The following is an 18,193-nucleotide window of genomic DNA, read 5'->3' on the forward strand; positions in this document are numbered from 1 at the left end:
AAAACTGTTCATTTTTTTTCGCTAAAACTTATAGGTTTTGTTCAGCAGGTCATAAGCTATAACATATGAGAAAACCATTTGATTTAACCGAAATCCAATTTCATATAGGATTAGTGCGGGGTCCTTTGTATGCTATTATACCATCATTATATTGTGTTCGATAGCGAAAGTTAAATAATATGTAAATTGGGTAAATTGAAAACTCAAACTGTATCGTTCTTAAGTAATTTATACGTTCTCATCGAGCACACTAATGTCTGGCCAAGCCGGCGTCAATTGCAAGGGAAACGTATAGTCTAGTGTACCAAAATGGCGTCCACAGGAGTTACCCGGAAGTCCCCAAGATGCTGTTTGTCCGGCAAGCCAAATAATCCAAAGCCGACAGACGCCGTTTGTCCAAAGATCTCGAGGAGGAACCAGTCTCGTCGGGTAACGAACTTAAACTTAGTAAATTACGGATAATTGTCCGTCGCAATTTTCCTGTGTAACTTTCCAAAATAGGCAACTTTCCAAATAGGTAGCTATGACACCGAAAACAACGTTCCGCTGTTACGTTGACGCGCTCGAGAGAGGCCATCAGAACTTGAACAGTTGCCGCTAGCACGGCGGAAACGAAGGTAGGGAGAAGGGGCGCAACATGTCTTCCTACCGACGACTGAAATGTCACCTCGATTATATACATAACGCTTACAGCGCTACTCATGCGCCAATCGTAGTGGCGACATGGGCGAGCGCGAATCCCGCGCGCGCGGAAGCTCTAATTCAAAACTGCCAACTCGCAACATTCCGCCCGCCTTCGTTAACTCTAGTTAACGAAATAAACTACAAGGTGTCGCCTTGAATAGGTCCTCTACCTATGTAGAGGACAGAGCTTTACAATAGGTCTCTTGAAGATAGACGATTGCGTTTTAATAGTTGCAACTTGAACTAAGCCGTCCTCTCCTGGGTGAGTAGCAAGGACTCTTCCGAGTGGCCATTTACAGCAGGATATCTTTCATCCACTACCAGAACCAAGGAACCCTCACGGATCGTCTGATTCTTATCCTTCCACTTGGAGATAGCTTGATACCGCTGCAAACACTCTAGACCACCTGGCCCAAAAACAGTCAATCATATGCCTGAGGGGTTGCCACCTTGATAGTCGCGGAAGTCGTACGTCCTCTAATGAAGGTTCAGGCACGAGTGTGGGCGCGCAACCCATGAGAAAGTGGCTAGAAGTCAGAGCGCTCACATCTTCCGGCTCGTCACTACAAGGACTCAAAGGCCGAGAATTGAGTATGGCTTCAATTTGAATGAGAAAGGTCGTCATTTCTTCGTAGGTTAATAGTGATTTTCCAACACCTCGGTGAAGGTGGTGTTTCACAGACTTGCCTCCGGCCTCCCACTTACCCCCGAAATGTGGAGCCGAAGGCGGATTGAATCTCCACTGCGTTCCATCGGAAGCTAATAAGTTGGCAAGATATCGAGCTTCAGTAAATAATCGTTGTAAGGCAAACTCAGCCCCCTTGAAATTAGTGCCACAATCGTTCCAAAGTGTAGAGCAGATTCCTCGGCGTCCGGTGAACCTTTTACAAGCCGCCAAGTAAACCTCCGCAGTATAATCCGTGACCAATTCAAGATGAATTGCGGAAGTAGACAGACATACGAAAAGGACAATGTAAGCCTTATAAGTTCGAAAATTCCTCCCCTTTCAAGTCTTGATAGAAAGAGGTCCGGCGTAATTAATTGTTCAAAAATGGACGAGACGACGTCACTCGTTCCTTAGGCAGCGGACCGATCAGTTGTTGTGCTCGGGCACGACAAAAACGAACGCACTGTAGACATTTAAGTATATAGCTTCGAATCGGACCGCGCCCTTAGATAATCCAAAACTCTTCACGAATAGTGCATAAGGTGAGCTGGGTGCCGCTATGCAACGTTTTTAAGTGAGCATCGGCGGGGTGATCCCGATTGATCACGGCTCGATTGGACACCACCAATCACAGCGACCGGTGCTTAGGAGCTTTGTAGTCTCAAGCGCTGTGAGTGGCTCGTGTCCAATTGAGCCGTGTCCAACTGGGTGCCACTCGCATCGGCGATGACCAGGATTGTAAGTGGTGATTGTCTTGGTAGAATGGCTGGATGTTTAGAATCACTACTTAGGGCTGAGGTCTGAAGGCGTCCTCCAACTCGTAAAACATCGGAATCTCGGAAAGGAGTAAGTCGAGCGAGGGGATGAGATGATGGCAATGATTTTCCGCCAGAAAGTAGCTTAAGTTCTTGAGAAAAGGTCGATCTCTGAACCATCTTCACCCAAAACACCTTAGCTGTTTGCAATTCACTTGGAGTAATAGGACACATTAAGGAGGAGTTAGGAACCTTTCGGAACTGTTGAATGGCTCGTTGACAAAGGGCAGTGATTCGAAACAGCCGTTTAAGCGAAGAATATCTTAGGAGATCCCAGCATTCGGTTGATTTGACGCCAATCGTTGATACCTTACGAGGCCGTTCCTCAAGAGGACCTCCCATTTCTATAGTGGTTGGCAGTTGCGGCCAATAAGGCGAAGATTCTAATAACCAATCAGGACCAGTCCACCAGGATCGTTCTTTGGAAAGCTGGATAGGCGTAAATCCTCGTGTAGATAAATCAGCAGGATTTTCCCGTCAAGATACTATACCCCATTGGGCTTGCGGTAAGGTCTCTTGTATAAAACAGACTCGATTATGAACAAATTTCTTCCAACGAGAGGGGTGATTAGAAATCCAGGTATACGTGACGGTCGAATCCGTCCACAGATAAACTGGGATGTTGATCTGATCAAAGATCTTCAATAAATGCATCACTAGTTTGGTAAGTAACGTAGCCCCAGCGAGTTCTAAACGGGGAACAGTCATGCGTTTTAATGAGACTACCTTGGCCTTGGAACATATTAGCTGGGTATGAACCACCCCATCTTCGGAAGTTGTTCGGCTGTAAACAACTACGGCGTAAGCTTGAGGAGGAGCATCGGAAAACCCGTGGATTTCGAATGATTAGTTTGATTTCAAACCCAGCCACCTTGGAAAACTCAGTTTAGATAAGTCCTCTAATCCGTTGATAAATGAGATCCAACGTTTGGTAGTAATTGATGGGAGAGGGTCGTCCCAGTTTAATCGTAAGGTCCAAATTTCCTGCATAAGGATTTTTGCCCCGATGGTAATCGGGAAAAGCAATCCCAGAGGATCGAATAGTTTAGCTATGGTGGACGAAACACTCCTTTTGGTAACCGGTTCTTTTAAGGTTGGGTGACAGGTGAATCTAAAAGTGTCGGTAAGTGGCTGCCAAGAAACTCCGAGAGAGGGGATAGTAAGATCTCCCTCAATGAGTATGGAGGACATAAGAGATCTGATCCCTTTCAGGCAGGTTGTCTAAAATTCCAACATGGTTCGTAGTCCACTTCTGCAGTCGAAAACCGCCCGCCATGCAGAGCTGATTTACTTGTTACATGATGACTTGTGCCTCGTCGATGGAATCGGCTCCCCCAAAAAAATCATCCATATATCTGCCATGATTTAGCACAGGTACAGCTAGAGGAAATCTGTGACCTTCATCCTTAACCAACTGATTAACTACGCTGAGAGCTAAGAAAGGAGCGCAGGCCAGTCTATAAGTAACCGTAGTAAGCTGGTAAGTATCTAAAGAATTTCCGGCGTTTATCCATAAGATACGTTGATACTTCCAATCCCCATGATGTACCTTTATTTGTCGATTCATCTTTTCGATGTCCGAAGAAAAAACATAAGAAAATTGCCGAAACCATACTAGTACGTCGAATAGGTTGGTTTGCAATTTGGGACCAACGTACAAAAGATCGTTAAAAGATGATCCCGAAGTGGTTTTACTGAACCGTTAAACACAACCCGTAATTTGGTGGTGCGGCTAGCTTCTCTTATTACCCCGTGATGAGGGAGATAGGAGACAGATGGTTCAGGAGTTGAGTCAGGTACCAACTCCATGTACTATAACGTTGCATATTCCTTGATAAAGTCGGAGTACAATTTCGGATAGTTAGGATTCGATTTAAATCGTTGATTTAATCGATAGATGAGATGAACGGCTTTCTTCTTCGAGTCTCCTAAATGATCGGTGGATTTCTTGAAAGGCAGATTAACTGCATAACGTCCGTGTGAATCTCTTGAATGGTCGTCTGAAAGTGTTGTACGCACTCTTGCTCTTCTTGAGATAACGAACTATCGCTTGAAGACGGAACTTCTTCCAATTCCTAAAATCTATGTAGTAGCGGGTACAATTCGTCTTCCAGTAGGAGGTTCCGGGTGGCTCGTGGGGCCAGAAATAATCCATCCGAGATGGGTAAGTTGAGCGATCAGAGAATCTGGTGATCCTCTAACTAAATCTTCAGCGATGATGGATCCATAGAGGTCTGCTCCTAGAATGAGATCAATAGCACCAGGGCGTGAAAACTGAGGATCGGCAAATTGCAAGCCATCCAGATGCGGCCATAAGTCTGATTTATTGGGGCTAATGGAATCGGACGTAAGGTTCGTTAATATGTGCGCTGTAACAGTACATTCAAAGTTGGCTTGGAAATTCGGACGAAGATGAAAACTAACAATCCTTCTTGTTCTACTAGAAGCTTTCCCATCGATGCCAGTTAATGGGACAGTCGAATGTGTTCGGGTCATTCGCAAGCGTTGTACTATTCTTTCAGTTATTAAGGAGACCTCCGAACCTTGATCAATCAAAGCTCGCACGGTGATGACATTGCCATTTGGAGAAAGGATTCGACTTGAGCCGTGGCCAATAATACCTGAGGAGTAAGAGCGGTTACGGTTGGGATCGAGTGCATAACCTGAGCTGCTTCCGAGGTGGAGGTAACAGTAGCAGGTGCTCTGTTTGCCGGCTTTTGCTGGCTCGTTGCTATCTGACTTGACCTTGGTAGATTGTGAAGATCCAGAGTGGATGGAGGTATGGTGTTTTCTGCCGCATTTCAAACAACGTTTAACTGTTCGGCAAGCAACGACTCGATGAATCCCGAGGCAATTGTAGCACAATTTGTGCTTTGCAACAAGCTCCAGTTTCTGCTTTAACAATTTAGATCGGTACTGAGGGCAATTAGAAGGATGATGCTTGTCCGAACAAAGGGAGCAACCGAGGCCTTGGCTGACATCCTTTTCCTTAGACTTTCCTTGATAATGAACCTTGATGGTGGTTAGTTGTGGTTGAATTGACGATTTACTAGCACGTGATTTCACAAATGCTTGAAGAGAACGAAGACGGGATACCAAAAATTGGGTGAGCTTGAGCAAAGTAGGTAGTTCGGTATCTGAGCCGAGAAATTGCTCCCACCCCTTTACGGACTCCGAATCGAGACGTTGTACTATTATGAACACAAGAAAATCGTCCCATGTTTCAATAGATCGTCGCAAGGTTTCCAGAGATCTATATATTTGCATAACGCTAGTATACAAGCGTTCCAGATCCGCGGCGGATTCCTTTGTCATACGCTTGAGATTGAATAACGAAAGGCGGCATTAACCAACAGTCTTTTGTTTTCGTAAAAGGAAATAAACGTTTCCCATGCCTTTTGGAAATTGTCGTCCGTAACAGCCATGTTCTTCAAAAGGGATGTGGCCGAGCCAACTAAGCTGGTTTTCAAGTTTCTCTACGGACGTGATCGTAGGGTTAGCAATCACTAAAGAATGGAAAATATCCTTGAAGGAAAGCCAATCGAAGGGAGTGCCATTGAACTTGGGGAGATCAATACGAGGCAACCTTGCCGAATGGTAAAATGGATAACTGACTTGAATAGGAGCGTCGTGGTGACCTGATGATGAACGATGAGAGGCTCCGTGATCGGTTTCGAGTAATAGGTTTATACGTTCAGTAGTCTCCAAATAAAACTCTCGCGTAGCACAGCGCTGCCATCCGTTCCTCAGACCGAAAAAAGTGAAATAGTAACTATTTCTTTACAGAAAAGGTGACAAAAAGTGACTCTTGAGAAATTAAAATAAAACAATAATTAAAATAATTATTTTTATTAATTTTTTGGAGTAAGGCCATTTAAGAAAAAAATAACATTAATTCTTGTTTTTCTGCTCCTAAAAAAATAATTGTAGTCTTCAAAAGCCTTTTAATTTCACATTTATAAAAAAATCTTATATATCTACGTATATAATAAAATCTACATATATAATAGATAATTAGACTGAGGAACTTTATGCAAAATACTTAACTGAATATTAACTATCAGACAGTTTTAGCAGTCAATCGTTGTTCGCTAAAGAGTTATTAAAAGGTGAAGTAAAAAGATTGAGATTGTCATCTGTACAAAATTTACAAAATTGCAAAATATGCATTTTATGCAAAACATTCAGTTAAGTATTTTGCATAAAGTTCCGCAGTCTATAGATAATATAGAGAATTAATACAAGACTAATACATAGAAAGGAAATATAAAAAAACAAAATCACAGATGTTATCTAATTAAATCTAAATATAATAAAATTTCATTATTTAATTGCTCTTTGATTTTTTAGTAAAATAATCTAAAACATTATTCTTCCTTTTATTTACATCTTTTTCTTTGTCTCTAACTTGCTTTCTTTTTTCTTGCGCTTCATTGCGAAGCTTTGTAACCTACTAACATTGCTTCAGCGAGGGCTATTTCTTCCATATTCTCTTTTTCTACTCCTTTTTTTAATCTCTGGCTAGTCTCTTCCAATAGTTTATCAGCCTGCTTAGTTTTCGCATCTTCAAATTGACGCAACTCCGTCAGCTCTTCTTCTTCTGTTTTAAGATTTCTTTTATTTGATTTCAATTCTTCTCTCTCTCTCTCTCTCTCTAATCTTTTTTTCTCTTCTTCTTTCCTTATCTCTTCGTTTACTCTTGTTTCATATTCTTGTTTTTCTTTTTTCTTTTTTTCTTTTTTCTTACAAGTATTCGTCATATTTTTGATGCGCTGTTCTAGCCAAGTTTAAAAGTTCTTTTTAGTGATAGGGACTATGAGGTAAATTGTTGTATATCTTCATACTTGACAATCATATATGAGTTCAACGTTTTCTCGGACATAGGAGCTCTATTATCTGTAAGAATAAGAGCAGATGTAGAAAATCCTCGTTCTACATCGGCGTTTCCATGTGAAAGACTCAGGAGAGCCTTCACGACTTTTGACACAACAGGATATTTTATATTGCCAAAATTATTTTCCAGAGCAAAAAAGTAGCTCCAATATACATCAATTCGAATCTTAGATATGTCTGTCTTAGGATACTTTTCTTCTTGTAAGAGTTTCCATTCATCTATTAAAATATCGGTTTGTATTTCGAACGGTAATGCCTTTGCCGCTGTTATAATCGCAGAAATGGAATAAGATTTCTGGCATTTAGAAGGATGGGGATGATCCCGATTGACCACGTCTCGATTGGACACCACCAATCACAGCGACCGGTGCTTAAGAGCTTTGTAGTCTCAAGCGCTGTGAGTGGCTCGTGTCCAATTGAGCCGTGTCCAACTGGGTGCCACCCAGAAGGTTGCAAACACCTTACACTTCGTAATATATTATTCTTTGACTGGAGCGATGATTTTTCCAATATATATTGACAGGCAGATACGTAATGATTTCTTGCTTTTTCGAGAAATTGAGTTTTCGCAACAGAATCACCGCAACGATCAAGTTCGTCAAGTATAGTCTTATCAACGACAACCTTATCAGGCTGTAGCAAATTATTCCCATTGAATATTTCATCGTAAGCAAGATTAGTATTCTTACATGATATTCCGATAAGGATTTTGATTAAATTCTTCAATTCAGAGTAAAGTAAATGTATCAGAGGCTCTTCTCTTTGGAAAACGCTCGTGATAGAAATAAAAATATTTGCAGACAAAACAACAAATATAACTTCTGCCTTCATAGTTGATCTTTTGAGGAGATTTGCAATCCGTCAATAAGCTAAAGATTCCATTAGAGTTTTGTCTTTCTTTTTTTTTTAAATATATTCCAAAAAATAATACTTTGTAGCTGTCCATAACAAAAGTGCCCTTTTTCCAGCATCTTTTATAGTAAGCCAACGTTGAGGGACATGTCTGAGAAAATGATAAAAAGGCAGATTGTACTTCTTTAACACAACGCAAAAGTCTTCCCATCTTCCAGGCCAACCGTTGAAAAAGTCATGCAAAAAATATAACAAATCGGATGCATTATCACCAAGTTTTTTCATACTTTTGCGAAAAGCATTATGAGTGGTATGTATATTGCAGGTCCCAATATTAATCAAACCCTTCCTTCTTGATTCGATAAGTATCTGATCCATCTTCTTGAAAACAGCTTTGTTAACGTTAGGATCATCGCTACCGAGCATTAACAGATTGGAGGAAGGAAGATTGGTATTAGACATAACTTCGTTCAACTTCTTTACAAGATCGTCAGCTCTGGATTTTCCTATAAAAAATGTTTCTAAATGTTGAGTAACAATACTATTCATAGACTCACACCAATAGCGAATAGCTATGTGAAGCTCTTTTCTACCAGCTGCATTAGTAGTTTCGTCATGGAGTAACGTAAAATACGAATCTCCGATCTCTTTTCTCTATTTATTCCTGAAATATGGAGCTAAAGCTTCAGTGATTAGATACATAATCTTTGTTCGTCCGAGGGAGAAGCTTTGAAGCACATTGTTTTGGCCAAACATTGCTTGGAATGTAGCTTTCAAATCATAGCATGAAGAAGCACTAAAATTTGAAATCACGCTCTTCATAGTCCAAATGAGTTCTGCTCGAGTTGTTTGATCTCATACACTATAGAGCTGAAGGAATGAAGGGCTGTCATTTGATATACTGGCAGCTGATGAGGATTCTTTGATTACTGATGTGGTAATGAAACGCATCTGACTAACTAATTTCTGCGCTATCATATTTTTCTTATGTCTGATTGTCGAAGCATGTTGAGTAATAGCTTGGAATCCTTTCTGCAATACATCGATATTGCACATACAAGCTTTACAGTACGCCTCATGATCACTAGATTGAGGTTTTGTCGCCCATTCCTGGACTTTGTATCCTTGCTCGTCATCTTTTTCACTCCAACTATCCAAAAACTTGCAATTTTTCCCCATTGCACTGCAAAGAGTAAAACACTTCACAACTTTCTTTCATATTTCACAATCATTTCAAGTGTTTTTTGATACGAAAAACATAATACACGAAAAATATTTGTCAATGAAAGTGACAAAAAATTAATTTTTTTAACACAACTCAAAATATCAGAAAATATTTAGAAAATAAGTAATCGAGGTTGAAAATAAAATTGAAAAATAAAAATTCGATTATTAACTTAAACGCACGCACTCATTTATTATTACCGTTGACTTATTATCATCGTCATATAGCTTAGCTAACTTGCAACTAACTTCAAATGACACAAACTATCTAGCAGTTAAGTTAATAAAAAAATCATTTCAAAGACGACTGAGCAAAGAATAAAAAATGATACAAATCGATTTCCGAGTTTTCATAGTCATTTTATATGAAAAATCATTTTAAGATGGTATCATTTCACAATCAAAATTACAAATTGAAGTAAATATTTTCTCACTCCAAAATTAAAAATCAATTCAACATTTTAAAATTATACTACAAATAACTTTAAAAATAAAAATTATTATACAGTTTAATCTCATCACCTCAAAAATCAATAAAAATATGCTTATTCGACGCATTTTTGCATAAAACTAAAGAATCTAGCAGATATGAGAATCTTTCTGTCTCGCGAACCGAGATATTAAGCGTTAAAGTTGACTATTGAGATTAGGAAATCTGTCACACAACTGCGATGCTTATTTTTGCCAAATTATTTCGTTTTATGGAAAAAGGCATCGAATAAACCTAATTTCATTGATTTTTGAGAAGATGGGGTTAAACTGCATAATTACCAAAATAAAAATGGATAATAAAAGTTCTAGCCAAATTTGATTTTTATCAATTTATTTCTGCCGGAAAATCATCAAAATATCTGAATATTATTTACCTAGAGTTAAAGACGTCTCAGCATTCGATTTGCAATGCAAAATAATGTCCAGATATTCATGCGATAGAGAGTATCTCCGCACGCAAAATCACATATCGGCCAAGATCGTCAATTTGAATAGATAACCGTGTGGCATCGCTGAGATCGGATGCAATCGGTAACAGTCGGCAGCAGAGATGCCAGATTAGAGATGGTTTACAACAGCTGTTCCGAAATTCGCTGCCAGTACTGTAAATGTTTGGTACACGTTACGTGCATTATAGGGTTTCAGTACTGTCAGCACATTTCGGAACACACCCAACATCGCTGTCAACGCCATCAGTCGGCGGTGTAGCGTTACACATTGAGTCGTCGACTGATAGCATTGATCGCGATGTCGTAAATTGTCTTTGATTTGTCATCCCTGGAGCTCATGTTTTACAAATTTCATGTCAGTTAAAGAAAAAAAGTGACTATAGTGACTCATATTCGACAATAGTAACTTTAAGTGACCTATCAACAAAAAAAGTGACAAAAAGTGATTTATGTGACTGAATGGGAGCGCTGATAGCAACAAAGAAATTGTTAGTAAAATAGGAATAGTCTTGAGCGTGCAGTCTATCCTCAGAGCTCAGAGCACCCATAGCAATAACGATGGCTTCATTCACAATGGAGAATTTTTCCCAATCCTCTTGAAGGGCGTTAAGTCGTGCTTGAATTCGGTGAGAATTCAAGTTGCTCAATCCAACTCTAGTGAGATTATCATATGAATTAGCAATCAGATTATTGAGAGCAATTTGCTGCTCTAAACAAGCCTCTGAATGTGTAAGTCTCATCGTGGTGTGGCCAACGTATCCGGCTCGAAGGACCAAATGTTCGATAGCGAAAGTTAAATAATATGTTGGCCAGGGTAAATTGAAAACTCAAACTCTCGTTCTTAAGTAATTTATACGTTCCCATCCAGCACACTAATATGTCTGGCCAAGCCGGCGTCAATTGTAAGGGAACCGTATAGTCTAGTGTGCCAAAATGGCGTCCACAGGAGTTACCTGGAAGTCCCCGAGATGCTGTCTGTCCGGCAAGCCAAATAATCCAAAGCCGACAGACGCCATTTGTCCAAAAATCTCGGGGAGGAACCAGTCTCGTCGGGTAACAAATTTAAGCTTGGTAAATTATGGATAATTGTCCGTCGCAATTTTCCTGTGTAACTTTCCAAAATAGGCAACTTTCCAAAATAAGTAACTTTCCAAAATAGGTAACTTTCCAAGATAGGCAACTTTCCAAAATAAGCAACTTTCCAAAACAGGCAACTTTCCAAATAGGTAGCTATGACATCGAAAGCAACGTTCCGCTGTTACGTTGACGCGCTCGAAAGAGGCCATCAAAACTTGAACAGTTACCGCCAGCACGGCGAAAACGAAGGTAGGAAGAAGGGACGCAACATGTCTTCCTACCGACGACAATACGTCATCGTTTTTGCTCCCACTTCGCTTCAACTGCCTCACCTCGGGAGGTGGATTGGCTGGAGCGTTCACGTAGCAATTGTAGCATTCGAAATAGTAATGGACCAATCGGAGCGTAACGTTTGGAGCGTAACGTTCAAAGCATTTAGAAGAAGCAAGTGGACCGCAGCCTGAAATGCCACCTCGATGCGCTTACAACGCTACTCATGCGCCAATCATAGTGGCGACATGGGCGAGCGCGAATCCAACTAGTCCCGCGCGCGCGGAAGCTCTAATTCAAAACTGCCAATTCGCAACATATTGCTTTATACATTACAATTTATAACTTGTGAATGTTACAAGATTCCTAGTATAAATTTTATACTGGGACTTGATTAAACTTTTAAGAAAAAAAATTTGATTCCAAAATGTGGATTCTAATACTATATTATTTTATGATTAATACTTTAGTTTCCTGTCAAAGTATATAATATATATATATATATATAAGTTAAATATAATATTATTATTATATGTAACTTATTTATATTAGTTAAAAATATAGAATTTGTTATCTGTCACATGTATTAATATCTGATATCAAGTCACTGGTATAGACCATAATAATTTCAATGTTAACATTATAGTAAAAAAATTACACTATATTATATTCTCCTGTGTATCTTGTACCATTCATTTTCATCAAACAAAATAATTGCTTAATAAAACATTTGTATACAATTAACGTACGACTTTCAAACGAACAGTCATGTTCCGTGGCAGACGAGCTGCAAAAAAAGCTCGTGCCAAATATATTTTCCAATTACAGGCACGTCTTCCAATGATAACTTGAAGAATACCAATAATGTTAAGTACAGACCATCACCTTCTTGTCCACCGCTAAATTCTACAGACAATAAATCATGTGATTTATGCTGTGGTACATTGTGGTACATCGTGAACGCATTGAAAACAACCGCTCTGATTTGCTTGATGAAGATGTCTTAGCAATAGGCTATCGAACGCTAGGATTAACATAATTCTATGAGTGTGTGTCTAACGCGACCACTGAAGCGGATTCAAAGAGACAACCGGTTGCTATATCTGTCCAAACTGTGGGCAGGCGGCGTCACTATAATGTGGCAATATATAATACATAAATGTCGAATTATGATTTTTCTTGTTTTGAAAAACTAAATTCGTTACAACCATATATCATAGTAATTAAAATTTTTTACAAAGAGAATTGTAATTGAGTAGCTTATTTGTACCTCTAAAATATCATTACTTAACCTTTCCTGATGGAAAAATTTCACTGAAATTATTTCACATTTTGGAACACTTTTTAGCAAAATTTTGACATTTTAGAAAAATTTCAGTTTAGTTTCAGCGATTTTTAGCTGAAAAATTCATTTTCAGCTAAATTTCAAACAAATTTCAATAAAAATTTCAGAAAAATTTCACAGAAATTTCAGTTCAGTTTTAGAGAAATTTCAGCGATTTTTCAATATGTTAACTAAAAAATTCACTTTTAGCGAAATTTCAGCAAATTTTGAGCAATTTCGCTGAAATGTTCCAAAACGTAGGATTTTTTCAGCGAAATTTTTTCATCAGGAAATTATTATAATAAATATTTTATATATTACAAATATTATAAATATTTTAATTCTTTACCTCACACTTTCTTTAAAAAATGAATTTTCTAAATGTTCAGCCGTTATATTTTGTAACCTTATTAGTCACCACGTTTTATTTTATTCTCGTATTTCCCACTCAGTCATGAACAGTCACGACGAATTCGATTTCATGATTAGACACTAGCACTGAAATTTTGGTTGAAGATTTGAGACTTTGTTTGAAACCAATCTTGAGATTTGAGAAACGACTATGGATTCGGGCCTTAAAGTCATCAGATTGAGTACCACTGTTCAATCCAATTTAGAAATCTGATTACTTCACGTAAACACCCAGATACGCGCGAGTCGCCGAGCGGTCCGATCTTCCTTAAGCCGTAATCACACTGCAGACTCCCGACTCTGACTCGACTACTGACTCGGACTCCCGACTATCATTCTACCAATCACAGCAAAGCAGCAGCCGACTCTGACTGCCGACTCGAGAATAGAAATCACTCTATTCGACTTTGAGTCGAGAGTCGGGAGTCAGAGTCGGGAGCCTGTAGTGTGATTACGGCTTTACTCGATCGCGCGCCGACTTCCCCTATTCCGTCCGGCGCGCTGCCTCGCTCGTGTTCCTCAACTTTTCAATGGTTTTGAACAATTTAAACAAACTTTTTCAGTAGCAAAAAGTTCGAGAATTTTTTAACAGCAAATTCAATTTTTACTTGACAAATTGATGCCAACTCTTAATCTTAAAAATTAAAGCCAGTTTTTTGAAAAAAAATTTTTATTGCGGCTTATAATAATCGGAGCGTAATCTTTTTTTTTTAAATTCGTAGAAAAATGTCAGCTGGCGAATGCTTCACACGACTATTTGATGTGATGCATATTAACGGAATTATTCCATTTTTTTATATGAAAAAAAGATACTTTTCAAAGTCGTTTTATAATAATTTAACTGCAAAAAATCGTTTTATAAGTGTACGTGATAGTGTAATTCTTGAAAAAGAAAAATCACCCCTGTATATTGCTGTGCGACTGCTCAAAAAAAGATGAAGAAATTAAGTTTTCCGCAGATAGGTTTTTAGTGATGGCTTTTTGCAAAAACTGATGAACATTTCAAACTCGTTCAGGGCTAGATTTGTTCGTCATTACGAGGGCTACATTTTATGAGAATTTCAAAACTTTCCATACAATCAATATCTTTCGTTTTATAAGCGAAAAACGTGCTTTTTGCAGCTATTCGATTTTTTTTTAGCATATTTTCTTCACAAGTCTCGAGTCTGAAACATACGCATTTCTTTTCTAATTTCTTCCTTTCGAAGATTTTCGTGAAGAGAAAGGCTGATTTATAACTTTTTTCTGATAAAATTCTACTTCTACTGAACTATTTTTGCTATTTAAGTTTATGAAGTATACAACGCGCATAAAAAAAATCGTAAACAATTAAATATCTCGTAAACTGTTGCGTTTTTATATGATTTATACTATTTTGGATTAATGGAAAGCGTACACTATTATTACAATTTATTAAAACTTATATGTTATTTAGAATGCTCCTCGCCCCTTATGATGCCGAGAGCCGCCGAGCGGCCGAGATTACCGAGAAAGCATTTTCGATCGCTTGCAATAAGCGACTAGCTTATTATGAGAAGAAGCTCGCTGTCTCGTTCACTCTCGACGCACTAGAAGGCGAGCACACGGACATGGGCTCGTGCTTGAATGTGTGGCTACTGGTTTTGTCAGATCGCCATCTGATTCTGTATTGCCACCGTCAACGCAGAGTTCTTGGCTGAGTACTGAGGAGCCTTAAATATATTTCTAATATCCTAATTATAAATATTGTTACGAGATTCTTTTGAACTATTCATTCTTTGTTTTTCTTCTCATAAATAATCCTGTAAATCTCGTAAAGGACCCTGCACAAAATCATAGGATTTTGGCCCTCGGTGAAATTGACTGAAATTTTAATATGTTAGTTCTTGACTCACTGATCAAAAATGTCCATAGGCACAAAGCCTGAAAATGACTAGTTTTTTTGTTGTAACCATTTAAAGTTTTATTTTACTAATACCTCAAAATTAGGTTTCTATAATAAATCAAGAGATTTTAAATAACAATATGCACCAACCACTCTCACCACCTTCACTACCAACCCCATCTCCACTCCACTCCCACTCCACCCCCATCCCCACACACATACGCGCGCGCGCACGTGTGTGTGTTTGTGTATGCATCAATGGTACATTTATGATTTTAGTTTTTCGTCCATCCTCAGAATTATTCGAAATGAACGACGTGGACGTGACAGGCGTTTCATTCCTTTGGGTTACTTGATTTTCATGAGTCCCCTTGCCGCATATGAATGTAAACAAAGCGAAGAGGAAAAGAATTTTCTATCCTATGTTGCTATCGCACTTTAGAGAGCACCCGATATTTTTTTGTACATGGAGCTTCACATGCGGAAATAAACATTCGGGTCGTGATAATCAAGCACTTCGCACATGAAAGGTAAATGAACTAACACATTTCAAATGATACGCGTGAGAGAAATCGTAAAAATCTAGTAAAATCTAAGTACATAGTAAAAATGCGCGCGTGGGCGTAGGTGTATGGGAATAGGGGTGGGAATGGAGTGAGGGTGGGATTGGGAGTGAGAGTGACGAGAGTGGATGGCATATTGTTATCTAAAATCTCTTGATTTATTACAGAAACTTGCTTTTGAAGCATTAATAAAATAAAACTTTAAACGGCTCTAACAAAAAAAAACTAATCATTTTCAGGTTTTGTCTATGGACACTTTTGATCAATGAGTCAAGAACTATAATATACTAAAATTTCAGCCAATTTCACCGAGGGCCTAAATCCTATGATTTTGTGCGGGGTCCTTTCTTCTCGTAAATAAAAAAAAGTAATGGTTTTAATAATATTCTGATTGTCATTCTGCATATATGTAAAATATATCAGAATTTCAGCGAATTTAAACTAAAATATTGAAAAAAAAGAAAGTGAAAAAGCAAAAGATAATAATTTATCATTCTCCCCTTTAACATTAATATAATTGAACACGTGATAATACGGAACGTTTGTGTTATAATCTTGTTATATCTATCACGTAAAAGAGCACGACAGTGTCTCACGCTATAACGCTGCACTTATCTTAGTGTCGAGACATTACCGTGTCTCCAGATACTTGCGCTCTCACTAACCTTGTTCCGTAGAGCCCTGAGTAGGTCTCTTACGCTCTTGCCTCGATAACTCCTATATTTACGCAAATCTGTTGCAACTTCAAAATCTATATAGAGTCTCCAATCGTCTCCCGTTACGTGCTCACCGTAAGTTTCCAATGCTATTAAAGCCGGGCTGTCAGACTGATCTTTTTCCACTCGGTCGCTAATATCCTATTGCATAAATTGCAATAGTGACAAAACAAAGGAAAGATTCACACAATTTTTCACTTCTATCATAAATCTAATGCAATTATCTTTCATAAATCTAATCTAATCTAAAGTAGTTATATATATCAGAAGAATCTTAAATTTTTTATAAAATATAACTTGGAAATGAATTTTAATCTTCTTTCCTCTTTCTCTCGAAAGCGCAAATAAAAAACAGATATATATTTTGAAAATACTAAATTGTATTTTATACCTGAAAGAAACCCAGAATCTCTGCTAAATTCCAGAAAATTGGATAATTACAAATTGCTAAAGCTGGCGGTCTACCGGCAGGATTACTGCATAACATTGCCTTGATAAGTAACAAAGCTAATTCTCTGTCACTTGAAGACACTTCCTGGAGCGCTGTTAAATTGCTCTCGCCACCTATAACGGAGACAGAATAGACCAATATACTTGTAACAAACAATTATCATAATATAATTGATATTTCATGCGGTAGTTTCACAATGATAATTTAACAAATGGCTAAATGTATATTCAATTATAATAATAATCTGTAGAATTATTATCATCTCTGCATATTTGTCATTATATTCTCTTGGCTTGATTTACAGAATATATTGAACGATTACTATGTAAGAAATAACATAAGAAATGACATAAATGAGCCAAAGAAAAGTACATGCAATTGGAAATTTTACTTCAATTGTTACTTACAGAGGATATTAGCTTGTCTTCGTAATGGATCACCGAAAGGATGCTTGCCACCGGAGAGAACATAATAAAAAACGCAACCAAGCGAGAAAATGTCGACCGCACATGTCGTCCTTTCTCCATTTAGCATCTCTGGCGCAATCCAGCCATCAGTTCCAGTGATACCGGATCTCCGTGAAAATGATACGCGACCGAGCTGGAGTTTTTTACATAATCCAAAATCTGATATCATAGCGCGTACTTCTCCACGAGGTCCAGGGACAGAGAGCAAGACATTGTGAGGTTTAATGTCTCTATGAACTACATATCCAAAAATTTCAAAAACAAATTCTTTTCAATAAAAAAAGATAAAACAAAATCAAAAGCGGATTTATTATGCAAGATATTTTAAAATTACCAACCGGTTTCATAGTTCTTATTTTAAGACTGTTTTAAGTAATGTCTCAAGATTACTATGGCTCTTATGGCCGGTATTCATAGTCAGATCTTATATTCAAGACTGTCTTAAGTACGGTCTTAAGAAGTAACGAACCAATCAGAGGGCTGCATTAGCGTCTTAAGACATTACTTAAGACGATCTTGAAATAAGAATCGACTATGACTACCGGCCAATGACTGTGGTATTCATAGTCGGATCTTATATTTAAGACTATCTTGAATACAGTATTAGGATATTATAAGCCAATCCCAAGCCGATATACGGCCTGCAAGAACGAACATAATCGTTCTTATTTCAAGACCGTTTTAAGTAATGATAATAAGACACTAAGGCCGGTATTCATAGTCGGTTCTTATTTTAAGACCGTCTTAAGTAATGTCTTAAGGGGATGCTAAACCGATTACCCAACTCAATCAAGGTCGATAGTACAGACTTTTTTAATTCCAAATTCGATAATAGTGGTGACATCTTTAATTTAGTTTTTACAGTATATTATATAATATACAGGGTGTTCGAAAAGTGTGGAAACGGTCGAATATCTCGAGAAATACACATCGGATCAGAAATCTGAAAATATACGTATTCAACGTTTTCAAAA

At 38.1% G+C, this 18,193-nt stretch overlaps 2 protein-coding genes across 2 annotated transcripts in view; both read right to left on the reverse strand.

Moving 5' to 3' along the window:
- Positions 1 to 4,248: 4,248 nt before the first annotated feature.
- On the reverse strand, positions 4,249 to 5,481 carry LOC108758261 (uncharacterized). The gene has a single exon (XM_018503128.1). It carries the CDS (start codon positions 5,479 to 5,481, stop codon positions 4,249 to 4,251), a length of 1,233 nt encoding a protein of 410 aa, XP_018358630.1.
- Positions 5,482 to 16,742: 11,261 nt separating this feature from the next.
- Ire1 (serine/threonine-protein kinase/endoribonuclease Ire1) overlaps positions 16,743 to 18,193 on the reverse strand; it is an 8,776-nt gene continuing 7,325 nt past the window's right edge. Inside the window, exons 10-11 of the mRNA XM_018503157.1 lie at positions 17,156 to 17,456; positions 16,743 to 16,865 (exon numbers count right to left, since the gene is read on the reverse strand). Coding sequence (XP_018358659.1) covers positions 16,820 to 16,865; positions 17,156 to 17,456 — 347 coding nt within the window. The 3' untranslated portion in view covers positions 16,743 to 16,819. The remainder of the gene's footprint in view (positions 16,866 to 17,155; positions 17,457 to 18,193) is intronic.

The sequence above is a fragment of the Trachymyrmex cornetzi genome, unplaced genomic scaffold (genome assembly GCF_001594075.2).
Source record: "Trachymyrmex cornetzi isolate Tcor2-1 unplaced genomic scaffold, Tcor1.1 scaffold1559, whole genome shotgun sequence".
NCBI lineage: Eukaryota > Metazoa > Arthropoda > Insecta > Hymenoptera > Formicidae > Trachymyrmex > Trachymyrmex cornetzi.